The sequence below is a fragment of the Haliotis rufescens genome, unplaced genomic scaffold (genome assembly GCF_023055435.1).
Source record: "Haliotis rufescens isolate VD_foot unplaced genomic scaffold, xgHalRufe1.0.p SCAF_96, whole genome shotgun sequence".
Classification (NCBI taxonomy): domain Eukaryota; kingdom Metazoa; phylum Mollusca; class Gastropoda; order Lepetellida; family Haliotidae; genus Haliotis; species Haliotis rufescens.
Genome location: NW_025964390.1, coordinates 94,026 through 121,633, shown reverse-complemented (window position 1 = coordinate 121,633; position 27,608 = coordinate 94,026). Strand labels below are relative to the sequence as shown.

The following is a 27,608-nucleotide window of genomic DNA, read 5'->3' as shown; positions in this document are numbered from 1 at the left end:
TTGAATAAGACCTGTGTTGTATTGTACACTTAGATTCCAAACTACATGACTGAAAATGCATTGTAGTAATATTCTTAAAACACTACTTTTGTTTCAATACGGAATGGACGGAAGACACTGAATGACATTTCTCATTATCTATACCACTCAGAACAAGTTAAGGAACACCCACAATTGGAAGCCTGTGTGCTGCAATTCCAACCAGCCATGACAGTTTAACTTTAGTCAATGAACAAATCAGGTGTTCTTTAACTTCTTTTGAGTGGTACAGATATACCATGATATACAGTGAAACCCTGTTAATACGAACAGAACTGCTCCCACAGTATTTGTCCAGAATAACAAATATCCAGATTAACAAATCATTCCTAGAGCGTAAATTCCCTTTTATTCATGCTGATATTCCCACAGAATCGTCCAGAATGCAGGGTTTCCAGACTAACAAGGTTTCACTGTAGCCACTAATGCTGGAAAACATAAATATAGCACTCAAGTTTATCTAACCACTTGATCAATCAATATATGAATATGATCTATATACAATTCGTAGATACACTAAGAAACGCTGACTGTATAATTTCATGTGTGATCAAGCTTTGTTCCTATGACCTCTACTCCTACCATTTAGGGTAATAAATACAGATCTCAGAAAGAGAACTATTGACAGTTTCATTGTCCCTATACACGAAGTTGATCAATGGTCAGTAATGAGGTACTATTCATCAGGGGAATCAGTCATGTTATATTCATCATTGAGCTATTTTCCAGTACATGATTAATATACCAACAGAAAACTGTTCCTGAACAATAAATATCAATATCACAGTGGCGCTGTCTGGGTAACAGGCTTTAGTATGCCCCAGCCCTCATCAGAACGTGTCTCTGCACTTTCTGAAACACAAACAAAGAATGTTTGTATGTACATGATATAATGTTATAGACTATTGAGGAGCAAGACAATTTTAATAGCCTACGATCCTATTTCTGCGATCTGTTTTGCTTTGCTGAAAGGTTTGCAGACTGAAATTTTTAAAAATGTGGAATAAGTACCCATTTCAGTCTTTTTCAACATGTCTCGTTTTCACCTCTCCCTTTGTTCACACAACCATACCGTTTTACCCTGACAATGTATCTCAAGTTCTCCATCTATTACATAACAGGCCTCACTATCATTGATCAACATCTTTTTTTGTTTTGTTTGTTGTTTAATGCCACACTCAGCAATATTCCAGCTGACGGCGGTCTGTAAGTAACTGAGTCTGGACCAGACAATCCAGGGATTGACATCATGAGCATCGATCCATACATTTGGGATAAGATGACATGCATGCCTGACCCCCGATCCTGTTAGTGGCCTTTTACGACATGCATAGTCACTTTTTCACGATAAGCATGGGTTGCTGAAGATCTATCCTAACCCGGATCTTAACAGGCATGATCAACATCTACATACAGAGACACCCCATTAAACACAATTCACTACTACAGCAGTAGTTTACAGTTCCAGCATTGTCTGCCTCACCTTGGTGAACACCTTTGACTTGAGCCTGTTCAGTCGGTACTGGTTCTCTCGCTTCTCGACTTCTTGTCTCTTTAGTACTTCTGGCAGTTGCTTGTATATTCTACAACAAAATATGTCACACATCAGTGAGGAAGCAGCAGCATCTACAAGACAATAGAAGATAATCATTGAGGAAGCAGCAGCATCTACAAGACAATAGAAGATACATTGAGGAAGCAGTATCATCTACAAGACAATAGAAGATAATCAGTGAGGAAGCAGCAGCATCTACAAGACAATAGAAGATCATCAGTGAGGAAGCAGCAGCATCTACAAGACAATAGAAGATACATTGAGGAAGCAGCAGCATCTACAAGACAATAGAAGATAATCAGTGAGGAAGCAGCAGCATCTACAAGACAATAGAAGATACATTGAGGAAGCAGCAGCATCTACAAGACAATAGAAGATACATTGAGGAAGCAGCAGCAGCATCTACAAGACAATAGAAGATACATTGAGGAAGCAGCAGCATCTACAAGACAATAGAAGATAATCATTGAGGAAGCAGCAGCATCTACAAGACAACAGAAGATACATTGAGGAAGCAGCAGCATCTACAAGACAATAGAAGATAATCATTGAGGAAGCAGCAGCATCTACAAGACAATAGAAGATACACTGAGGAAGCAGCAGCATCTACAAGACAATAGAAGATAATCATTGAGGAAGCAGCAGCATCTACAAGACAATAGAAGATACATTGAGGAACAGCAGCATCTACAAGACAATAGAAGATACATTGAGGAAGCAGCAGCATCTACAAGACAATAGAAGATACATTGAGGAAGCAGCAGCATCTACAAGACAATAGAAGATAATCATTGAGGAAGCAGCAGCATCTACAAGACAATAGAAGATACATTGAGGAAGCAGTATCATCTACAAGACAATAGAAGATAATCATTGAGGAAGCAGCAGCATCTACAAGACAAAAGAAGATACACTGAGGAAGCAGCAGCATCTACAAGACAATAGAAGATACATTGAGGAACAGCAGCATCTACAAGACAATAGAAGATACATTGAGGAAGCAGCAGCATCTACAAGACAATAGAAGATACATTGAGGAAGCAGCAGCATCTACAAGACAATAGAAGATACATTGAGGAAGCAGCAGCATCTACAAGACAATAGAAGATAATCATTGAGGAAGCAGCAGCATCTACAAGACAATAGAAGATACATTGAGGAAGCAGCAGCATCTACAAGACAATAGAAGATACATTAAGGAAGCAGCAGCATCTACAAGACAATAGAAGATAATCAGTGAGGAAGCAGCAGCATCTACAAGACAATAGAAGATACATTGAGGAAGCAGCAGCATCTACAAGACAATAGAAGATACATTGAGGAAGCAGTATCATCTACAAGACAATAGAAGATAATCATTGAGGAAGCAGCTGCATCTACAAGACAATAGAAGATAATCAGTGAGGAAGCAGCAGCATCTACAAGACAATAGAAGATAATCAGTGAGGACACACGCTCTATAACCATAAAGCATGCTCACAGATTCACACTGCCAGGGGTCTTTTGACCACTAAATATTGAGTATTCTTGCTGACTATCAAATGTGACATGAATGAAAGTCTATCTTTATTCCAGTTATGGCTTTCATGGTGGCCATATTGAAAATCAGATTTGAGGAGACTTGGGGTTTAACATCGCATCCAAGATTATTGCACTTATACAGCGATGTGCATGCATGTGTGTGTGTGTGTGTATGACTGCTTGTAATAGTATTGACTGATGTCGATTTATAGTGCTTGCCCACTGAGATACCATGTCGCAGTTAACATGAATACCCCACTCAGACACAGTAAACTGATTCCGAGCCGACAAGTCCCTTATTTAGCCCCTTGATGCCGAGCACCAGACAGGGTTACAACAAGTACCACCTTTTAACACCTTTTGGTATGATGAGGCTGGGGATTGAACCCCGGACCTTCTGCTCTCCGGTCGGACGCTCTACCACTAGACCACAGAGGCAGTCTGAACAGATTTGAACGTCTTGAACAAATTCAAAGGTGGGATCAAGCCTGCCAAGTTTCAGCTTCATTGGTCCAGTCGGGGGAGATAATGAAATTCTATGATGAAGACTGAGCTACTGTTTCTCACCTTTGAGTGTTATCCTTTTGTTCCTGTCTGGTGAATACACGTCGTTTGGGCTGATATAAATGTTCTGGGAATAAAAATAAGATTCATAAAATTATCCAGTGACTGTCAATGTCATCAATTTTTATTCTTATTCCTGAATGCAAGCAAGAAATAGCAAAAGATTATGAAAAAAATACTGTGATTATATACAAGAGATTATATTCATGATATCTAGAATCATACTTCATCTGGACAGGGAAGATCTCCTCGCTCTCACTGACTTACCACTATATGGATGTGCACCCGTGTCGGCCCCGTGCTTCCGGGGAACGGGGAAGATCTTCTCCCTCTCCAGCCTAAGCTCTTCCTGCATGCGGCGGTGATCTGCTGACAAGGCCATGCGCTTCTGCCTCTCCCGAGACTGAGATATGAAGTGCTGCATCTTCTGCCCGAAGGCATCCTGCAACAGACAAGACAGAGTTGTACATCACTCTGTAATCTGTGTATCTATGTGCATGGTGCATGAATGTGTATGTGTGTGTGTGTGTGTGTGTGGGGGGGGGGGGGGGGGGGGGGGAGGAGGAGAAGAGAGAGAGAGAGAGAGAGAGAGAGAAAAGAGGGGGGGATAAGAGGGGATGGTGGTCACTGTGTGTGTCTATGGTCTATAGGCATGTGCAGGTCACTGTGTGTCTCTGTGTGTGTCTATGGTCTATGGGCATGTGTAGGTCACTGTGTGTCTCTGTGTGTGTCTATGGTCTATGGTCTATGGGCATGTGTGGGTATCTGTGTGGGTGGGTGCCTGTATAGACACTTGAATTTACATAATCAATACAATAAGCACTGATAAACCAACTTCTGCAGAAGAACACTCCCATTCTGTTACTTCCGGATATTGAATCGAGTGTTTGTGTGAGTCAGTGTAGCGGACTTCCCCTGTTCTCCAATCTTCATAAACAAGTCAGACAAACTGGAGGGCAGCACTGCTTTAATGTTACAAAACTACTTGTACTATGACAAACCTGCAAAGACTGTGACTTTTTGAAAGTGTACTCCTCCTCAATCAGCTTGGACGGAGCATCCTCCTGCTGTATCCTGTCCACCAGGTTGTCCAGGTAGCCCCGGTTCTCCTCTTCCTCCTCGTCCATGATGTCCCGGGGCTGAGCCGTCTGCCACTGGGACTTGGTCCCCGGGGCCACCCACGCCTGCTTCACCGTGTACTCCTGCCGCTCCCGCAGGGGCTGCCGCCAAGGGCGGGGGTCTTTCACCTCCACATACCAAGCAATGCCTTCTGAAATACAACACATTTCAAGGAATAAACTGGTTTGCTGTGAACTTGCTAGCGATACATTGTTACACTGGCACAGATTCTTGTCAATATTTTTCTGTGATTCTAGTTATTTTAATATGTTAATATTCTTACTGGTTATAACCTGCAGCTTTAAGGCAGGTTTCAATAAAATCACAGAATTCTTTCAAGATATACTAACTTGCACTATGAAGTGCTGACTGGCCCTATGAAGCACTGACTGGCCCTATGAAGCGCTGACTGGCACTATGAAGTGCTGACTGGCACTATGAAGTGCTGACTGGCTCTATGAAGCGCTGACTGGCACTATGAAGCACTGACTGGCACTATGAAGCACTGACTGGCACTATGAAGCGCTGAGTGGCACTGTGAAGCACTGACTGGCACTATGAAGTGCTGACTGGCTCTATGAAGTTCTGACTGGCACTATGAAGCACTGACTGGCACTATGAAGCACTGACTGGGACTATGAAGCGCTGAGTGGCACTGTGAAGCACTGACTGGCTCTATGAAGTGCTGACTGGCTCTATGAAGTTCTGACTGGCACTATGAAGCGCTGACTGGCACTATGAAGTGCTGACTGGCACTATGAAGCACTGACTGGCACTATGAAGCACTGACTGGCACTATGAAGCACTGACTGGCTCTATGAAGCACTGACTGGCACTATGAAGCACTGACTGGCACTATGAAGCACTGACTGGCACTATGAAGCACTGACTGGCACTATGAAGTACTGACTGGCACTATGAAGCACTGACTGGCACTATGAAGCACTGACTGGCACTATGAAGCGCTGAGTGGCACTGTGAAGCACTGACTGGCTCTATGAAGTGCTGACTGGCTCTATGAAGTTCTGACTGGCACTATGAAGCGCTGACTGGCACTATGAAGCACTGACTGGCACTATGAAGCACTGACTGGCACTATGAAGCACTGACTGGCTCTATGAAGCACTGACTGGCACTATGAAGCACTGACTGGCACTATGAAGCACTGACTGGCACGATGAAGCACTGACTGGCACTATGAAGTACTGACTGGCACTAAGAAACACTTACTTGGACTGACTGGTAGTTTCTTCTTCTTCTGCCGGGAGTGTTGGCTTCCCATGGACTCGGGCGTGAAGCAGCGGGAGTATGGCGGTGATCGACTCCGACTTGTCTTCTCTCTCATCGCAAAGGGCACACTCATCTCTGTCTGCTTCACTCTACGGCCTGGCGATGGTGACCTGGACTTGGATGCATACCGATGAAGATTGGGTGTGGTCTGGATGCCCTCTGACTTTGTCCTCCTCTGCTTGTGTCTGTGAGGACTCACAGGACTACGAGGCAAAGGTGATGGATAGTTTGTAGCAGCATCCCGCGTTTGTCCTCTAGACGTCGACCTTGCCCTTCTGTTACTATCTGGTGAGAAGTCAACACGTCTTGGCCGTTCCTGGATCTGAATATCAACCTCCCGGTAATCATACAGAGATTCAGTCTCATTAACAGACCTTTCCTTAGACCTCCGCTTATTTTTATCGCCTCTGTTTTTGGACTGTTCCTTCAGCTTCTCATTCGTCCGAACCTTCTCTGCCTTCTTGCTCCTTCCATTCTCATCAATGTCCATCTGGACAGTCGGCTGAAATTCTCCAAAACTTGCATCATATCTTTCTGAAGCAGGCTGGTTCCGAGCGAACTTCATCATCTGCATCTCAATACTACTGTCCTTAGCAGTGGTGCTGTCATCAGTGAGAATCTCGCTATTGGCTCCGGACATGGTCAGTGTTGATTCCGTGATCTCCTCCGTGGTATCCGTGGGAGCTGATGTGGTTGAGATGTACTCCAGCTGATCCAACAACGTCGACTCACTTATCCTCCCCTTCTTCTTCGCCGACAACAGCTGCTCCAGCTTCACCAGCTTCTCCATCCGCTTCAGCTCCTTCCGCTGCTCGCGCTCAATCTTCTCCTTCTGTCGCTCAATCTTCTCCCTCAACTTCTCCATGTTAGGATCGATGAGACCATCCAGCTTCTTGTACCGTCTCTGATCGAAGCTAATATCCTCGGGGATTGAATACAGACTCTCCACCCCTTCCTGTGTTCGTTCGCCAGCGTTCTTCTTATTCATCTTCTTCACTGAACTGGTCTTTGCCTTCTTCTTAGGACTCCCCTTCTCCATCACCTCGGTGTAGCTCCCATTTACCTCCGACTCGCTGATGTTCCTCTGACTCCTCCTCTGACTCCTCCTCTTCTCCCTCTCCTCGGCCGACTTCTCCTCTCGGGTCTTCCTCTGCTTCTCTTGATCCTCAAAGTAGGAGGTCACTAGATGCCTTGCTGGGTTCCTCAGGAGCTGGGCAAGTGTTTCCATGCGTGCTGTGTTGAGGGATGTGTCACTGTCCGTCTGGTTGAGCTCCTGGAACCTCTGCCAGAGGATATTGATGTCTACAGGGACAGCTGGATCCACCTCGTGTTCCAGGGTCTCTCTCAGTAGCTGGGCTGGGCGACTCACAGGGGCTCTGTCAATGGCTCGGTGGCCGTCATCTTCTGAGGAACTTATATCAACCTGCCCCCGTCTGTAACATGGAAGAAACATTTCTAACATCAGACATAGCTTCACTGGCATCACAACAGTAAAAGCAACTGAAATAATAACAAATATTGTTCATTATCAAAACATGACAAGTAAGATCAAGAAATAATTCTTACGGATTTGAAAATACTTGAATTCATGACACTTTTTATGGATAGCAACTTCTTTTTATTCTTTTTACAACATTTCAGAGCAACTTCCTGCTCCTTCATTCACCTGATGAAGAAGCAAGAAGTGGCTCTGAAACATAATACAAAGAATAAAAAGAAGTTGCTATCCATAAAAAGTATCATGTATTCATGTTCTCCCAACTTCAAAATGCATATCAAAGACTTACAAATACTTAATGTTAAAGCAAAACATAGCATTACTATTAAACAGCAATTAAAAGCAATGACACTTTGCGTTAATTCTCTGACTTGAACTAAAACTATCTATATGATGACACTTAAGTCTGCTTCATCATCTGTTTTATCCCACCTTGAATTTCGATTCTGCTCCATCCTCTGTCTGGTATCCTTCCGATCTGATGACCTCAGACGCCCGTCTTTCCCATTCCTCAGAGATGATCCTTGTGAACTCTGACCTTGATCTCTGCAAATACACAAATCCATAACATGTGAAGGTGAACACAGAAGAGAAACTTTAGCACCATTGCATCAAGTTTAGGAAAGCTGCACAAGAGTCTTTGTGGGTTAACACCAACACACCTAAAATGTGTCTGAACGGACACAATCTTTCTTCTATTCACCTTGTTTAACCTTTAAAAGTGAGGCTGTTCACTTTTGGAGTAAAAATTAAAAAACTACATTTTGAAATTTAATGCTCATCAGTTTTGATCATGTTAAGTATGTTGAGTTTCAAAGTAGTACTGCTTATCAAAGATTCAAAGATTATTTCACAAAACTATCTCTTACTCTTCCATCTGAATGTGGTCATCTACGAATCTGCCACTGCCAATTCTCTGGTCAATGCTAGAATCAATGGCTGTGGAATGTCTTGGATCCGTTCTCATCTGTGAGTCTCGTAGAATTGTAGAATGTGGGTGGATCGGTGAGGCTGGTGGCTCAGGAAGCTGGCCATCTCGGACAACAGATGCTGACCCTGGCTGCCTGTGAATGAGGTCACCATCTGACCTTGACCTTAACCTACCCTCATGGTCATGGTCAGGTACATCTCTGACAGTTGATCTGTATTCTGGATATTGCTCAGAACCCCGACTACCATTACTTTGAACAGTATCACTAGATCTGGTGGCTTCTGTGTGCCCAGATCGGCTATCATAAACATCATTACCACTTCCATACTGTCCTGTACCACGGACTCCACTTTGCCGTGACCTACTTTCCAAATCTTGACTGGATCGGCTCTCCGAGTACAATGCTGAATGTCTGTCATCCATTTGACTACCAGAAAATGTCCCCCCAAAATTATTACCCGACCCTGACCGCCTGTCCTCAGCCTGACCTTGTGACCTACTTTCTGTAATATGACTTGGGGGATTCTCAGGATGTAACACAGATTGTCTGTCATCCATCTGGATACCAGATGATGTCCTTGGCAAATTTTCACCTGACCTTGGCCTCTCTTCATCAAATTGACCTTTTGACCTACTTTCTATTTTCCTATCCAACCCTGACTCTTGTCCATCACGCGTATCCAGCAGCTTCAGGGTGGCTCGATGTGTCACATCCTTATCCGGCTGGTCTGAACGTGAACCATAGCCAACACTGTCCACATTCCTTCTTCTACTGTCCTCCATCAGTTCCATCTGATTTCTTCTCTCTTTCATCTGCAAAGTATCCGTCACAGTCGTGGTGGTGAAGTTACTCCTTGTCCCTATTCCTGAGTCGACTTCCAGCTCAGTACGGGAACTCGTCTTACTGAAAGTGTCTCTAGGACTGTGAGATCGCATTCGATCTGACGATCTTTCTGACCTCACATCCCCGCCTCTTTGGCTCTCACGGCTTTCCACCTTCTCCACGACAGTACGACCACTCTCCACAGGCATCCTGTCTCTTTCATCCTGAAAGCAAAGACAAATCAACAGGAATTCACTTAAGGGTGTCTGGATGAGTCTGTGTTCCCTGCGCCAATCAAACTGTCATGTATAGACATTCAAGACATGTTAAATCAATCTATCCACAAAACAAGTGATCATGGCAAGAATCAGTCATCTTGTCAATAACGAGTTATATATCAAACTAATCATGAATTATTTTCCGCTTTATGACAGGTCGCGTATGACTTATGGCAAAAGTGTATGAGAGTAGTGCTGCAACGTCCTTTGAACAATGATGTCACTGCACTGTAACCTCATTTCATGACGTTCTTGCACTGTATGACATCATAATCATAATGTTGCTACACGTTAGAAATTGAGGACAATATGTAAATTAGCATGTTACTATTCAACATATGCACACCAACATTAGTATGGTTTATAGATTATGGGTTTTTCAGATTAAAAACGATGTTTTATTGGTCTGTTTTCAGTCGTACAAATGGGTATCTCTCATACCCTCACGTCTAGTCGCACGTTTAAGAGGAAGCCAGAAGCTGGAATGTAAACATTAAACTTGTTTCTGTCCGGTTGCGCACGCACCTCCCTATGACATGTCACAAATCTCGAAGAATAAGCCATCAAGCAGGACTGGACTGGATTACTTCCCAGTGGGGATGGCTGGGTGGGAACGTACGACTGAAAACAGACCAATAAAACATCGTTTTTAATCTGAAAAACCCATGTTTTAGTCTGTTTTCAGTCGTACAAATGGGTAGAATTCGACGGAACACTGGAAGGAGGGTCGGGAAAGTAATCAGGCAGTGACCACTTTCACGTCGAATGTACCAAGTTCCTCATCCCTGTAGTGACAATAGAACATTCGACCAGATGCACGGACGAGACAAGTTGTTTATCACGAACGCACAGCATGGTTAATGCTCTTCGACACACAACTAATTATCGATGCGACAGGCCAACTGCACGCGTCAGTTGAGCTGCGATCGAAGTGTGGTCGACGAATAGTTTAGTTACAGAGCAACTCGCAGTATACAAGGTAACTAAAACAGCATGTTTAATGCTCTTCGACTCACAACTAATTATCGAAGCGACAGGACAACTGCACACGTCAGCTGAATTGCGATCGAAATGTGGTCGGCGTATAATTTAGTTACAGAACTCGCCGTAGACAAGGTAACTAAAATAGCATGGGTAATGCTCTTCGACACACAACTAATTATCGATGCGACAGTACAACTGCACACGTCAGTTGAACCCGGATCGAAGTGAGGTCGGCGCATAATTTAGTTACAGAGCAACTCGCAGTATACAAAGTAACTAAAAAATACGAGCAGTACTATAATCATGATAATGTATGGGAAGACGATGCATACACCGAATAACCATAATAAAAAGCAGAAGTACTGCACGCAACAAAAAACCATAAGAATGCGTACATTCACCAACAGCTTTTATTGTAACCTGTAGTATGTCACGAAGTGTCGAGCAAAAACTCCAAAGTGAATAAAACACAAATTCACTGTCTTTTCTCTGAGAGATCTGTTGTGCCACCACGAGTGGACCAAACTGTTTGAGTCCTTCAACATCTTCTGTGGAGATATCTCTAAGATAATGCGAAGCAAACACTGAAGTAGATCTCCAAAAGCAGCCCTCCATAATAACTTGTAGCGAACAATTACTGTGGAGTGCTAATGTTGAAGCGAAGGCTCGAACTTCGTGCGGATGAGAGGAGGTGGGAGGTGCGAGTCCTTGCGCCTCGTAAGCTCTGAGAATTACCGCTCTCAACCAAAATGAGAGAGTATTACGTGTAATCTCTTTCTTTGCATTGGTTGAGAGCGGTATGAACAGCCGTCGAAAATGTTGTCGTCGCTGTTCAGAACGCTGCAGGCAAATACGAAGCGCACGAACTGGGCACAAGGTGAGATCAGCGTGATCATGAGGGCCCATAATGGCAGACAAGGAAGGAATGTGGAACATTCTCGGATCTTGGCCAGGAAGTTGATTTTTCGCTAAAAAATCCCATCTAAGACCAAGATGGACGTTGCCATGGTAACGTTGATCGAACGTCATCCGACAGACGTCAATGGCATGTATTTCCGTAATTCTCGCAGCCGTAGCCAGCGAGAGAAGGAAAACCGTTTTCTGAGACAATAAGTCGAACGCGACCTGATCGAGAGGCTCGTAAGCCTGACTAGACAGGTTGCGCAGAACGACATCAAGGTCCCAGGCCGGCGGTCGGAATTTACGTGACTGATCTTCAACCATGAAGGCACGTAGAATCTTCTGCAACTCCGGTACGTTAGTGAGCTTGTCGCCCGTAGGAGACGGCACTACTGAAGCCAAAGCTGCCAGATATGTCGAGATCGTCGACCCTTTCAGACGCCGAGATGACCGGAGAGAGACTAGGAACTCCGCCACCTGTGGTGGGGTCGCTACCGCCGGGTTGAAGCCATGAGACCTGGCGAAAATGGAGAAAGTGGTCCACTTGTCATCTTACAGCTTACGAGTCGTAACTCGATGTGCCGACGAGACAAGCGCTGCCGCTTTAGCCGAATAGCCTTTCTTCATTAACGAGGTCTTAAGCAAATCCAGGCGTGAAGCTGGAAGTTCTTTATCCCCGGATGCAAGTCGTCGGTGTGAGGATGAAGAAGGAGGTCGTCTCGATCTGGCAACGGGAACGGTGGTTGATCGATGATCTGAAGAAGTTCCGGGAACCATGTTCTGGCCGGCCAATAAGGCGCGACCAAAAGCAGACGTAGGTTGGCCGTTTGACGAACTTTCACCAGTTGCGATGGTAACAGCACCGTTGGTGGAAACGCGTAAGCGTCTAGACCCCCCCACGATATCGCTAGAGCGTCGTGGTCCCATGCCCGTGAGTCTGGAACCGGCGACACGAATCGAGGGAGGCGGTTGTTGTACGGGGCAGCAAAGAGATCTACTTGGGGCAACCAGAGTCGATCTGTCAGCAGATGAAAGACTGTCGGATGGATCATCCACTCCGTTGGAGACGGCCTCGATGGTCTCGACAGGGCGTCGGCAATCACATTCTTGGCCCCCGGGATGTGACGGGCGCGTACACCCATGTCCAAGTCGTCGACGAGGGCGAAGAACCTGAATGTTCGGTCCAGAAGGGCCGCCGACTGAGTTGTTCCCTGTTTGTTGACGCAGTGGACGACTGTGGAGTTGTCCGACTGTATCATTCCCCTTTTCCGACGGAGTCGAAGTTTCCAAAACTCGACCGCCCGAATCACTGCTTCCATCTCGAGGCAGTTGATGTGGAGGACCTTTTCTACTGGCGACCACAGCCCGGCCGCTTGGTCGTCCCCGAAGTGCGCTCCCCAGCCTTCCAATGACGCGTCTACGAATAGGTGTAGTATGAACGGAGGCTCGCTCATAAAGACGCCTTCGCAAACGTTCGACGGCTGGAGCCACCACTCCAGATGACAACGTAGCTGCGCCGGAAGTGGAACCAGGAGATTGGGAAACTCCAGGTGGGGGTACAGCAATCTCTGCAGCGGACGAAGTTGAAGACGACCTCGACGAGTCAAGTCTTGGGCCGATGTCAACAGACCGAGGACTTCCTGCCACGTGTGCACCGACACCGAGGCATGTAGAAGTCTTGGAACGCTGCTGACAATCTTGTCCCAACGGTCTTGGGTACCTGGACCAGATTGACTCCCGTCTGGAAGCGTATCCTAATGTACTGTAGAACCCGAGTTGGTACCAAGTCCGACTTTTGAAAGTTGACGATCCACCCGAGGTACCGTAGTAGACTCAGGGTGGTCGCCAACTCACCTTGAAGGGCTTCTGTAAACTGGTGAGCTTGGAGCCCGTCGTCTAGGTAGAAGGCGACCCTGATCGCATGCCGATGGAGCCATTCTACGACCGTCTTCATGATCCGTGTGAAAAAGCACGGGGCCGTAGAAATTCCAATCGGGAGGGCCGCCCACTGGTAAGGAATACCTTGGTATTCGAATCGGAGGTACTTCTGGAACTCGGAAGCTATTGGTACATGTAGATACGCGTCCTGAAGGTCTAACGAGACGAGGAAGTCGTTCGGTAATATCATCCGACGCAGAGAGCTGAGGGATATCAAGGTGAATGTGTCGGGTGGTTGGAGGTATGTTGCGTTGAACTTTTTGAGATTGAAAATAAGCCGCATCTTTGTGGAGTTTTTCTTGGGTACTAGAAAGATGGGCGAGTAATACCTCGGCGATGGTGCCGATGTCCCCAGGCGAAGTACGGCCGCCTTTTCCACCAACAAATCGATGGCCGCCGTCAGCCGATCCGTTGGTGGAATGTGGAATGTCGGGGATGACGTCAGTGGTGGCGTCGATCTCAGGCGTGGGGCGTAGCCTGTTGTCAAAATGTTCTGAACGTAAGGGTCGTTGAGGAAAACCCACTTGTGGGCATAGTGACGAAGTCGCCCCCCTACCGGTAGCTCGTCTAAAGGTAGTGTCACCGGGGGAGACTCCAACCACGGCGACGGCGGGGGAAGGGACCTCACTTCCTCCCCCGCTGGTACTGTCCCCCTCTGGGAAACTTGGAAAAGGAGACCTGGCGACCTTTCCTGTTGGAATCTCTCTTGCGGGACGGCTGTCGAGGCATGTCCCTACGGAAGGCCCGTTGCACATTCTCGTTTCGGTAACGTCGTCGTGGGGCGTTCGAAACCGGTGGCCGTCTGAACAGGTTGTGTGAAGCCGAAATGATGATGTCACGCTCGGCTTCCCTGGAGTACTTGTCCAGAACGTCGTTGGTACGACCGTCGAACAACTGTTGCGATGTCCACGGGGCCCGTAAGAGTGACCTGCCATGACGATCAGGTAGGTCAGTGCAGTCGATGTAACCATGGCAACGCGCCGTAGTAATCTGGCCCGATACATATCGGGACTGGGCGAGGACGTCCGAGATCCACAGTTGCATACAGGTGAGGACCGATGGCACCGTCCTGTCGTCCTCGTCCTGGGGTTCTTTCTCCTCAAAGTACACTGAGAGGGCCTTGATCGCTGTCGACAGCATAGCAAGCGTTTGCAGCTGGTGATGAACAGCAGTGTCCATGGATTCCAAATGTGGAGGGCGCTGGTCTCTTGAAGAGTAGCCCCCAGTCCAAATCCCTAGTCATGGGTGACGAAAACGGAATGCCATAGATCGGGTAACGAGATCGACCAGGCGGCTTGCAGAAGCTCTGCCCAGGCAGAGCAGAGCCAAAGTTCTGGTCCATGTCGTGAGCCATGGCTCTGAAGACATCGGGAGGAGAAAACTGAAGAGACTGCGGTGTATCTCCGACCTTAAAGCCCGCACGCGTCGGGTTGTGATCGTTCTTTGGGAGGCCTAGGAGGGCTGTCGTCACAATCCATCGTCGACGTCGAGTGTGGAGGCGTAGATGAAGGAGCTGCTGTACTAGTTGACGGGCCATGGACCCCCGACGTAGTCGTATCCTTCTTGGTCGACGCCGTCGAGGCGAGGACCGCCACCGTGATCTGGGCTATCAAAGGCGGGTCGATATGAAAGTGAGACGAGGTCGTCGTTCTGTCACTATCTTCACTACGACGCTGAACTCCCCGAAACTCCCTTCGAGAACGTCGCACGTCCCCGTGGGGACGAGGGCTACGATCTCTAACTGTAGAAGTACTACGATCCCCATCGTAGTTATCGTCCGAATCGTACATTCGACGACCACGATGACGATGAACGCCCTCGTGTCGTGTACTGTCTCTCGACGAGGCACTCGTCCTGTCGTCCCGACTTGAACGGGAACGACTTCTGTGTCCACTGTCGTCCCGCACGACGTCCCTATCGTCGTTGGTAGAACGAGATACGGACCGACTGGGGACCATAGTCCCCTCATGGTCCTCGTCACCACCCGGTCCTGTCGTAACGGGGGAGGCTGAGTGACGCTCTCGATCGAATGACGAAGACCAGTCGTGCGGGTAGTATCATCAGCAGGCGAACGGTCACGTGTCTTGTCGAAAACTGAAGTTGACTGAGGCGGGTCTTTATCAACTGATTTCTGAGGTGTGGTCGACTCGCCACCCCCAGGGCCTGATGGGGAGGGTGCAGAGTCCAAGGATCCAACCGATGACCTTCTCTGCTTGTAGCGCTGGTCAGCGGCCCGCTTCGCCAACGCACGAAGATACAAGTTAAAGTTTATTGAAGACAAGTTCTCACATTATTTACAACGTTTATTCCACGAACACGTTGAAAACCCGTCCTTAATGATGCAGGAAGGACAATACTTGTGAGGGTCTACTTTAGACAGTTTTCGTTGACACGAGGCACAAATACCCGACATATTGCCACGTGTAGAATCACTGTCAAACAGCGAAACACGCGTTGAACACAAACAATGGATTACCAAGGATTACATTCCAGGAGTCTACAGGTAAGACATATTATTACTTTATTAGAACAACTGTAGATAAGCGATAAGTACTAGTAGAATACAAACTAGCAGTCTACCGCGAAAGACTTTCTCGAGCGACCAGCGCAGAGGCGCGCTGAGAGATTTTGTGACATGTCATAGGGAGGTGCGTGCGCAACCGGACGGAAACAAGTTTAATGTTTACATTCCAGCTTCTGGCTTCCTCTTAAACGTGCGACTAGACGTGAGGGTATGAGAGATACCCATTTGTACGACTGAAAACAGACTAAAACAATATTTTATCTATATGTAGTTAAAAAAGTTCAATACTATTTATTATGATATTATGGGATAAATAAATCAAACCCATATCTTAGGAAACAATATTTTCTCGCCTTATTTCTTATATGGTGTAAGCATTTTAAGGTGCATAATTTAAAAAAAAAATGTCTGGTTTTTTTCCACTCCTTAAACTCAAATTGACTTTCCTCTTCAATTATCACCTTCATAAGTCTCTGGGGCACCACCCAGGCCCGCGATAGAAACTAGCAGTTTTAGTCCCTTAAAAATGGCAAATTTCGACTAGTCTTCATGATACCATAGGGAGGTCGGGTAGCCTAGAGGTTTAAGCATTCGCTCGTCACGCCGAAGACCCGGGTTCGATTCCCGACATGGGTACAATGTGTGAAGCCCATTTCCGGTTACCCCCGCCGTGATATTGCTGGAATATTGCTAAAAGCGGCATAAAACCATACTCACTCACTCACTCACTCATGATACCATAACTATTGGGCATTTTGGCAAGGACTAAAGGACTAGTGCAGTCTTTTCATACACATAGTGGGGTGGTCAGTCGGGTAGCCTAGTGGTTAAAGCATTCACTTGTCACGCCGAAGACCGAGTTCGATTCCCAACATGGGTACAATGTGTGAAGCCCATTTCTAGTGTCCCCCACAATGATATTGCTGGAATATTGCTAAAAGCGGCATAAAACCATACTCACTCACTCACTCACTCATACACATAGTGTACGGAAACATTGATGTCATACTGCCATAAACATTTCATGTACAAGCATCATACCGAAACTGATTTTTCCTCTATTGTTGAAAGAGAGAGTTCCCTGTGGACGCCTGGTTGCTGATACTTCCGTGATGTGGGAGGCTGGGAGGCCGCATCCCCCCGGGTACCCAGCACTTGGGGAGGGAAGAAGGGCGCGGTGGCATCATCAGATCCTGCAAGGAACGGAACGCATCAGAGAGAACACAGCAGGCAAGGGGTTAATCACCCAACATTGCATTTTAGATAAACACAGTAGATCAGCATTTCTTGATAAACACAGTAAACAAGCCTGCATTCTTGATGAACACAGTATACAAGGGGTTAGTCTGGAAACCCTGCATACAAGATGATCACAGTATACAAGGGGTTAATCTGGAAACCCTGCATACAAGATGATCACAGTATACAAGGGGTTAATCTGGAAACCCTGCATCCTACATGTACTCAGAAGACCAGGAGTTAATCTGGAACCCTGCATACAAGATGATCACAGTATACAAGGGGTTAATCTGGAAACCCTGCATCCTAGATGAACACAGTAGACAAGGGGTTAATCTGGAAACCCTGCATCCTAGATGTTCTCAGAAGACAAGGGGTTAATCTGGAACCCTGCATACAAGATGATCACAGTATACAAGGGGTTAATCTGGAAACCCTGCATTCTAGATGAACACAGTAGACCAGGGGTTAATCTTGAAACCCTGCATACAAGATGATCACAGTATACAAGGGGTTAATCTGGAACCCTGCATACAAGATGATCACAGTATACAAGGGGTTAATCTGGAAACCCTGCATTCTTGATGAACACAGGAGACCAGGGGTTAATCTTGAAACCCTGCATACAAGATGATCACAGTATACAAGGGGTTAATCTGGAAATCTGTAGCATGTGATTTTTTCTAAAGTTGGGACTAAAAATGGAAAGACTGAAAACTATTCATGTGCAGTTAAAATACCAAAACCCAAGGGTTTTTAAAATATTTTTCAACCCGTGAAGATCTCTGCTAGAACAGGTCTTCAGCAACCCATGCTTGCAAGAAGTGTCGACAATGCTTGTAGTAAGAGGCATCCAATAGGATCGGGTGGTCAGGTTGGGTGATTTGGTATATGCATATAATCATATCCCCATTGCATGGAAAGATGCTCATGATGTCAATCACTGGATTGGCTAGTCAGAGCTTCAGATAAGCAGTGTATTTGCGTACAATAAAAAAATTATTAAACACCCAATTACTTTCAATTAATTTGCGTACATGAATGCATGCATTAAATGAAAAACTCAAATGTATAAAAACATATAATGTTAATCTGTAAACCCTGCATTCTTGATGAACACAGCAGACCAGGGGTTAATCTGGAAACCCTACATTCTAGATGAACACAGCAGACCAGGGGTTAATCTGGAAACCCTGCATTCTAGATGAACACAGTAGACCAGGGGTTAATCTGTGAACCCTGTATTCTAGATGAACACAGTAGACGAGGGGTTAATCTGGAAACCCTGCATACAAGATGAACACAGTATACAAGGGGTTAATCTGTAAACCCTGCATTCTTGATGAACACAGTAGACCAGGGGTTAATCTGGAAACCCTGCATACAAGATGAACACAGTAGACAAGGGGTTAATCTGGAAATCTGTAGCATGTGATTTTTTCTAGCTGCCATGTGACACCCTTCACTCTTGTCTCTTCGCTTGCCTTCGCAAGACGTATATATCGACTGCTCTGCGTTCAAATCAGTGTACAGCAAACATGCTAAAAAAGCAGGTAAATTTCTGAAGCATGTTACCTGTGTGAGTGCTCTCCATAGTTGTGACGCTGTCGGCCAGTGACCCTGTGTCACTCTCCGTGTAATACAGGTCCCGACTACCAGCAGGTCTGAAACAAACACATACTACATGAGTTGGGTCTAAATGACAGAATGGCACGAACACTTTAATGTGGGACTCAAAACAGATAAATATTTGGTCCCAATTACCATGATCACAGCACTACCCATAAAAAACACAAGTTTCAACGGATACATATTGCAATATTTTGTATTAAGTAAAAAATAATAATAAGATTTGTAATTATTTGTATTGCTTTATTTAAAATCTACACATTCACAAATGAGGTATCCCTTCAAACTGATTAACAAAACAGAGGACATTTTTCTCTCATATTGTTATCTCCCCTGTATCCATGACAACACAATAGCGGCAACTGACCATGCTAAATAATATTTACTTGAGTATGTAGAAAATAGGAGCTGTATGCACAATCAAAGTCAATCACTGTCAACCACTTTAGCACCGATATATCGCAGTACATATCGAAATATAGATACTTGTACCACAATATACTGCAAAACATTTTTGTTTTTTTGCCAATACACAGCCCTAGCTGCCAGGTATTTTATACACTGTATCATACCATCTATCCTGCTAGTCTATCACAACTTGTATGATTTCAGCATGGTCAGTACTTTCCAAGATCAAACTCATTTTTTTTCTTCTCATATGGGAGCAGGGCTAGAAAAAAACACTTGTCCGCTTATATTGACAAGTCGCAGCATGGGCAGGGTGAGAAAGAGGTGAACAAACGCTCGGCCCACCGGGCGAGTAATGTTTCAAGCCTTGATCTGCACATTTATAATCATAACAATACAATCACAGGATGTCCCCCCTTCCCGACCGACCTGTGAGAGTATGGTTTTACACCGCTTTTGCAATATTCCCGCAATATCACGGCAGGGGACACCAGAAATGGGCTTCACACATTGTACTCATGAAGGGAATAGAACCCAGGTCTTTGGCGTGACGAGTGAACAGTTTAAACACTAAGCCACCCCACTGCCCCCCCACTGACCTATACGGCCGGAGCTTGTCCTTGCGTTGTCCACCACTGAGGTCCGAGTCCACTGGGGACGACACAGGGCTATCTCGCTGGACACTGGCGGGGATCTGACCGAACTCATCTCTGGGCCGAAACAGCCGATCAGCAGTCATATCCCTCTCAGACACATTTCTGTCAAACATCACAAACAGATTTCAAAGGCACAAAACAACTATTTGAAATTTTCAAAAAAATACCATCTACATAATACTATGCATAAGAAAACTATTTGAGTTAAAAGTAATCTGGAAATGAGAAAAACCTTTTATTGGGATAATCTCAACCATGTCAACTGCATCAATAGCGACAAGCCTTAACAGTAGTAATAACACTTGGGTTTCACATGTTTGAAAGAGCTGATCATATTTGACAGGGGTGAGAATCTTCCGCAGATCCGTGAATTTCCACGGATCCGTGAATTTCCACGGATCCGTGAATTTCCACGAATTAATGTGACCACAAATTTGTTAAAATCTAATGGCCTCCCATAAACACCCCCATGCTCAATTGAAAAGTTTCAGCTGAAGAGGAAAATATCCACTCTCATCCCTGATTTGATTTTCTCGGCCCACCTTTCTATAGATGATGCAAGCCTCCTCTCTGTGAGTGAGTGGGAGGAGGTCGTATTGGAGGTCAGGTCGGGGCCGGATGGGAACTCCTCTGGTGACACACCTTCTGGTCTGCCCCTAAACATGGATAACAGATACCATATCATCCAAACATGAAAACATACACTTGACATTTCATTAAAATAATTCAATAAACTCTCAAAACAGTCAAATTCATTGTCAAAACAACTTTGTAATAACAAAAAATCCAAATGCAGTTACCATGGTTACCAATACATTTATGGCATGTTGGGCAACAGAACATACAGGAAGAAACGTGTCTACTCAATAATTTACAGTATTAGTTATGTGCAATGCTGTAGTCAATGCTGGTAGTTTTTAGCTCACATACAAGTGAGCTTATGCCGTCTTGATTGACATCAAACATGGCTTCCATGGCAGCTATATTGATAATGTCATTTTAGCCCACATACTCAGCCATCTTATCAAGGCTTATCTTACAGTGTATTGTGATAGTTTACCTTCAGCTTTACAGTTATGAATAATTGTGTAATCTTAAGAACATGGTGTGAGGATGTCTGTGTCTATTATTTCTTGCGCTTCTTCTTCCTTATCCTTGTATACTACTCAAAATAAGTTAAGGATCACCCGATTCTTTCATACTATCGTTACACATTGACCATAGTAATATGAAAGAATCGGGTAATCCCTAACTTCTTCTCAGTAGTATACAACAGGTCAGTTATCATTGTGACATGGGCCCGCCCTAGGAAACCTCTTGATGCCTGATAAGTACAGCATATGTTGAATATGATAACGATCTATCATTCAATATCAGTGTTTGAAATTTAGCATGAAAGTCATGGAGTCCTTGTCAAAGCTCAAATAAAAAGTTATAGATTTTGAGGGTCCCTAGATTCAAATACTATAGGAGCAAACCTCAAGGAACCAGGACCCCCTCAATTTCGAACCCTAAAAGGTATTAACATCCTGGTCCCTACAGAATTCTTATGACTATCCCATAATATCGATCCTTCCATGTATGAAACTATAGATATCATAATCTAACAATAAACTTTGGGTGATCCTAAGGACTTCAATCATGTCAATGTTTCATGACTGTGTCTTAAACAATAATACTTCTAAAAAAGTCAAGGATCACCTAATTCTTTCATTTTACTATGAAAGATTTGGCATGATAGATTAACTGTAAAATGAAAGAATCGGGTGATCCATAACATCTTTTAGAAGTATACAAGCTCTATCTGATTCAAGTCAAGTATGCGAAGGTATACATTATTGAAAAAGCACTAACTGGAGCAGGTGGAGTAACACATATTTAAGAGGTCTGTTATCATGGTGATATAGCCCTACCTAGGGAAACACCTTGATGCCTTATAAGTAATAACTGAAGCATGGAGTTAAAGAGAAGAGTTGAAGAACATACCTGCCCCCCGTGCTGTGCACTGACTCAGCAGACAAAGCTTGTCTTGTCTCAGTCCTGGAGTTGGACGAGGCTGAGTCTGCCGACTTGTCCTCCTTATCCTGACTGAACCCATACAGTGGGTAGCACTCAATCACTCGACGCAGCGGCGTTCTCAGCTCTATGCTGTGGTCAAACGTCTTATTGGACATTTCTTGCAGCTGATTGGACAGAAAACTCTTGGCATTGCTAAATGCTGAGAACGGATTGTTGATCTTTTTGGGAGTCGAAAATTCCGTAAAAGATGCATGGCCAAAGGTTCTGCTCCTATCAGGTGAGCTGAGACCCGACATTTCCAGCCTCTTCCTCACATCACTGTCGGTGAGGACTATGCTTCTGCTAGAGACATTGACAGATGTGTCTGTGAAGCTAGAATCAAGCGGAGGCCGATTTGCAAGTCTGGTCAGAAGCTCTTGTTCCTGGGTGTTGACTTGGTCAAGGATGCCATGTGCCTGTTTGTGGGGATCCTGGCCCTCCAGGATTTGGGACACCTGACCAGCCATGCCAGTCAAGTACTGGGCCTCTATGAGAGACCGCTGGGCACGGAAGGAGTTTAGTATGTTGTCAATGCTGCGATTGGTTGGGGTTCCCGTCTCACTGGTCTGTTCATCGTCTGTGCCTTGAGCTTGGACTGCCTCCTCAGCCTTTGTGTTGCTGCTGGCTGACGTATGAGTCTCCTCACCCTCAGAATTATAGCTCTGTCTCTTAGCAGCATTATGGGCAACCTGGTCTCGATCTACATACGACATTGGACGATCTTCAGAGTTGTCAGTTTCTGTGCCATCAGTCTCTCTTGATGTGAACCGACCACTTTGATTTCCCGCACAAGCAATATCTGCTCCATAATCCCAAAGCAGACGACGACTCTGCTCGGGGGTGGTTGTCGTGCTCGGAACAATCTCACTCCCAGTTTCCGATCCGACGGGTGTTCGAGCTTCCCTTGCCCTATCCACATCATTAGACTGAACAGACTCATTGCCAGAGTCAGCAAAGTCCAGATTGTTCTGCAAACTGTTCTGAATCTCCTGAAGGTCCTGATGCAACCTCCTGTAGTCCAGACTGGCAGACAGTTCCTCTTCTGTCGGGGGAGGAGGAGGAGGAGGGAGAGGCAGATCTGAGCTGACCAACTGTGGATCAACTGGTGGGGGTGGGGGGAGGGAATAATTGTCAGTTGATGTTGTCTGGATATTTTCTCTAGGGAGAGGCAAGGAATTAGCGTCATTATTAGAACTCCTGTTTTCATAAGCAGCAGAAGGGTAGGTACTAATATAAGCCGTTTCAGCCAAGACTTTGCTTACTCTAGATTCAATATTCTGATCCCCTTGAGAAGATTCCATGGATCGCCTCCCTTCATGAACCAGAAGACTCTTTGTTGACTCTGGACCGCCATCCTTTGCTTCTAGCTCGTCTCCTCTTGACATTGTTGTCTCAGCAGAGCTACCCCCTCTGGCCATCAGCCTGGCAACTTCATCACTGGTGGCCGAGTTGGAGCTCTCAGAGCTCAGAGACTTGATGGAGTGTGTGAGGTCATCACTCTGGTACGACTGTGTCGACCCAGACAAAGTCTTCACTAGCTCTTCCTGTCTTGAATGAGATCTGGGTGCACTCTCAAGCCGTCCCAGGGAATGTCGCTTGTAGTCATCCCCAGACCCACTTCTCGGACCAGACAGAGGGAATGAATGTCTTCCCTCTCCTGATCCAGCAAGATTCAGCTTGGATAGAGTCTTGTCTAATATTATCTCCGACTTCCTAGCTAGGTCTACAGTGCTTGGCAGATTATCCAGACTGTATCTAAGCCTATCCTTGGACAACCCCATCCTCTGTGCCTCAACCTGTGACAAGTCGTACCGTGACCTGCCACCATCCACAGATGACAACGTCTCTTCGGTTCTGGGTACTACATTCGAAGACACGAACTTGGACGAAACTGATGAGGAAGAAAGACTCTTATCACTAAAACTCGGTTCTCGGTCAGGGGACTTGGAAAGAAACTCAGCTGCATATCTGTCCCCAGCAGCATTCCCACTTCTAGGACCTCCATCTTTAAGGATTTCATTCTTACGGTCAGTCAGATCCTGTATGTACCTAACACTATCAAAAGATGGCGCCGATAAACTCTGCTTTGTGCTTATGGAGTCAAGATATTTGGTTTCATGATCCCTGCCTAAAAAACTACCTCTTGATGTCGACACAGATGACACATCTTTTTGCATTTCCTTAAAGCTTGCAGTGTTGTCAACAGAGGCTTCCTGGATGACAGACAGCCCATGATTCGGTCCAGCCGATGCTACACTCATGTTTGTTAAAACTGTGCTGGAGAGGGGAGGGGAGAACGAGGACATGGAGGTGAAGGTGCTCTCTGTTGTCTTGCTTTTCTCCATCCTCGGACTGACATTCGTGTCCGACTCCGTCACCCAGTCACTATCAGACATGCCCAGGGCAGTCTCGGGGTATTTCCCCTCCATAGATTTCTGGTGACCCTTCTGATCATCAGAGGATAAGTCACTATCTCCACAGTGGAGCGGGAAGGACGTGAGATTGCCTGTGATGAAGTTCTTGGACACTTCCGATATGGCCGTGTTGACCACCTCCTCACACCCACTGCTTTCCTCCGTGGCAGTTTGTCCCATGTCATCCAGACACAGCTTCAGGCTCTCCAGCGGGTACTCACTCAGGCTGGCACCTGACAACAACAAATAAGAAAATATATTACTAAATATAAAGTGTTTCTTCAAGGCTAAATACACTTCTGAAAAGAAGTTTAAAGACAACACGATTTTTTCTTATGGCTGTAGTTAATCTATCATGGGTGGTGGGTACTGCAACACACAGTCTTCCAATTGTGTTCTTTAACTACTTTTGGGAAGTATATATACCAAGGATATGGACTAACACAACACAAAAGTTACCAGACATGCTAAATTTTGTCGGTCAATTTCATGTCGACCTTTCACATCCTTGTCAAATACATGCATGTTGCTCTACACTGGAACCATGTTACACGTGGCCTAGTCATGTTGTGTCGCCATGTTGTGTCCATTGAGACATTCAGAGGTAACAAAGATCATAAATCTACGCCAGTGAAAGTAAACAACCAATGATGATACCTCATGATGACTATTCTTATGCTACCCGTGAAGATTCCGGGATAGACTTGGTCTTCAGCAACCCCTGCTCGTCGAAAGAGGTGACTAACGGGATTGGGTTGTCAGACTTAGTTGATGCATGTCATCGTATCCCAATTCCGTAGATCGATGCTCATGATGTCAATCACTGGATTGTCTGGTCCAGACTTGATCATGTTGATTATTTACAAACTGCTATCATATAGCAAGAATACTGTTGAGCGCTGCGGCAAACAAAAAACAAACAAACTATTCTCATCATGTCGCTGATGATCAACAACACTGATGTCTGCAGCATAAAACACCACACAAACAAACATGTTGCAAGCATTCCTAACACTAGTAACAGTCCATGACGCTGTACCTTCCGATGCCTCCGTTGTTGACTTCCAGGGATCATCCATGGAGGAACCCAGCTGCTGGTCGGAAGCAGATGACAGCTGAGTGGAATCTTCATCCTGACTGTCGTCGGCCAGCAGGGTCTGAAACTGAAAACACAACACCCATCAGCATCACCATGATCAACATATAACATGCCTAATGAACATCATCATGATCATAACTGTATTTTGTTATAGCATGTATATTATCAACACGAATATCACGAAAAGAAAATACTGCCAAAGTGCTGTAGCTCACCTGCTCATAAATTCATCATTCACAGCGAAAATGGCAACTTGATATTTTGATACAATCATCATCATATTCATTGTGAAATAGCCTGGCTAGGATCAACAACAGCAAATGAAACCATTGTAACCATTGTAACTCATGCAGGGATCTACCTGGTCTATTGTATTTCGAGTCCAGTGGACTCACAGTAACATATAAGGTTTGAACCATGTGAACAACATATGACAACTGTGGCAGGCTTCACTTGATTTCGAGGCATTCCACTGACCATGATGAAGTCACATTGCACATGCACAGCCTCTGAAGCCATAAGACATGGACTTCAATGTTTCACCATGGGTTCACACTTCTTTCCCTTATTTTACCAAGTACTTCAGCAGGTTCAGGGCTTTTCTACTGAGTACATGGGCCTGTCTATTTTTGAATCGGGGGGAGTTTCAGTAATAATACATTTTGAGGGTCCAAGTCGTGAACATGAGGTGGAGGGCAGGCTGGCAACATGAGTCAGGCTCTACTTGATTTCCAGGAATTGTACTGATGTCATATCACTGACATATCATCACACACGCACAGAAGTCTCAACATGCTTAGAATTCTCAAAATGCTCAAGGGAGCATCCATTTCATTTTGTATGGGGGCAGAATGTTTTTGAGAACAATCTATTTTTCCCCAAGCTATATCCAACAAACTATTTATTTACTGTTTGACTTGTGGCAGGCATTTTTATGATAAACTTATCCACGACTAACATAGCTTATTTACAAGAAATGTCAACTTTACTTCAAAACAAAATAAATGTCTGTTTACATGTTTAAAACCAGCTTTTGACTCACATGTTAACATTCTGCAGTGTATATGACAAATTCTGTGACCAATAAATGCAAAATTTTGCATGAATTTGGCACAAAATGTGATTTTCTGCAAGATATGTACATTTCTGCACCAAGTGGACATTTCTGCAAAATATTCCATGACTATGGAATCGCGGAATACAGTTGGGGCTGATTGGTTACCAAGAAAATATGTTACCTGCAAGTTCAAGCCTTCAATATCCACCTTTTTAGCATCTGTGATATCCATTTTGTCCTGATTTGATGAAGATATTGACAACTGACTCTTTCCTAAGCTATACTGACTAAGAGTTGGGTCCCAAACTTTTGAATGTTTGGACTTGTCACCAAAAGAGTCACACAGCTGACTTTGCTCCAGTGTGTGCTGGCTGAGTGTCGAATCAGTCATATGGAGATTTGTTGTTTGAGTACAGCCCCGATCAGCAGAACGATATGCATGATGTTTTGGTTGGTGGTCATCGTCCGAGTCTGAATCTTCTGTTAATTCAAACCACTTGCTTGTATCAACCTGAAAAAAATAATGTGCATCAATTATTGTCCATCAAAAGATTTCAGAAATCACTGTCATTTTTCGAAACTCCAATTTCAGTTGAACAGAGCGTTTGGGAATAATTTACCAAATGTATGTAACTGGTAAGGGGTCACCTCGTTCCCGTCTTATGCATTTTAGCAGTCCATGAGGTGAACGACTCATCAGGTTATCTCCTGTTAAAAAATAAACGTGCACTGATCTAGTTAATTTGGTACGTCAGTGCATCGTGGAGATGAAAACATCGATGTTTCCTCAAAAGGCATGCGCGTACATGCAGGCAAATGCTGCTTGCGGTCTTCCTGAAACACGTCTAAACTTGTGCAGTTCGAGTCGACTGACCGAACCTGGCTGCGGGTCCATTTAATCTGTTAGCCGTGTAGCAACCCATATACAAACCAGTTAGTCAAATGTTATCAGAAAATGATATCTCTTCAAACTGTCGATTTACCTGAGTGGCCATTGTGCCATGAAATAAATGCGTTGTTTACAGTGCAGCTGTCATTGTTGTATGTTAGACTTGCCGCGACTGCTTTCGAAATGATATCGGTT

At 45.1% G+C, this 27,608-nt stretch overlaps 1 protein-coding gene across 3 annotated transcripts; it reads right to left on the bottom strand.

Annotated features, from left to right (window-relative positions):
• LOC124149168 lies at positions 1–27,608 on the bottom strand. Of its 3 annotated transcripts, none has more exons than XM_048391700.1 (16): positions 27,508–27,608; positions 26,706–27,035; positions 25,408–25,531; positions 21,883–24,601; positions 20,439–20,552; positions 19,840–19,998; positions 18,779–18,867; positions 17,006–17,157; positions 8,456–9,564; positions 8,019–8,132; positions 6,029–7,521; positions 4,681–4,949; positions 3,947–4,121; positions 3,683–3,746; positions 1,523–1,622; positions 1–891 (listed from the first exon to the last, which is right to left on the bottom strand). In XM_048391700.1, exons 1-16 carry the CDS (start codon positions 27,517–27,519, stop codon positions 850–852), a joined length of 7,065 nt encoding a protein of 2,354 aa, XP_048247657.1. In that variant the 5' UTR covers positions 27,520–27,608; the 3' UTR covers positions 1–849. The 3 variants fall into 3 exon arrangements, with proteins under 3 accessions (XP_048247657.1, XP_048247658.1, XP_048247659.1); XM_048391701.1 differs by having other exon boundaries at positions 18,779–18,855; XM_048391702.1 differs by lacking the exon at positions 27,508–27,608 and adding an exon at positions 27,145–27,302.

What these genes read in the sequence shown, in the direction of transcription:
- LOC124149168 (XM_048391700.1), bottom strand. An exon ending in GAAACTACCAGTCAGTCCAA is followed by an intron (nt 4,950 to 6,028) that starts GTAAGTGTTTCT and finishes GTTGTATTTCAG; the next exon opens with AAGGCATTGCTTGGTATGTG. An exon ending in AGTCAAAGGTGTTCACCAAG is followed by an intron (nt 892 to 1,522) that starts GTGAGGCAGACA and finishes TTTGTGTTTCAG; the next exon opens with AAAGTGCAGAGACACGTTCT.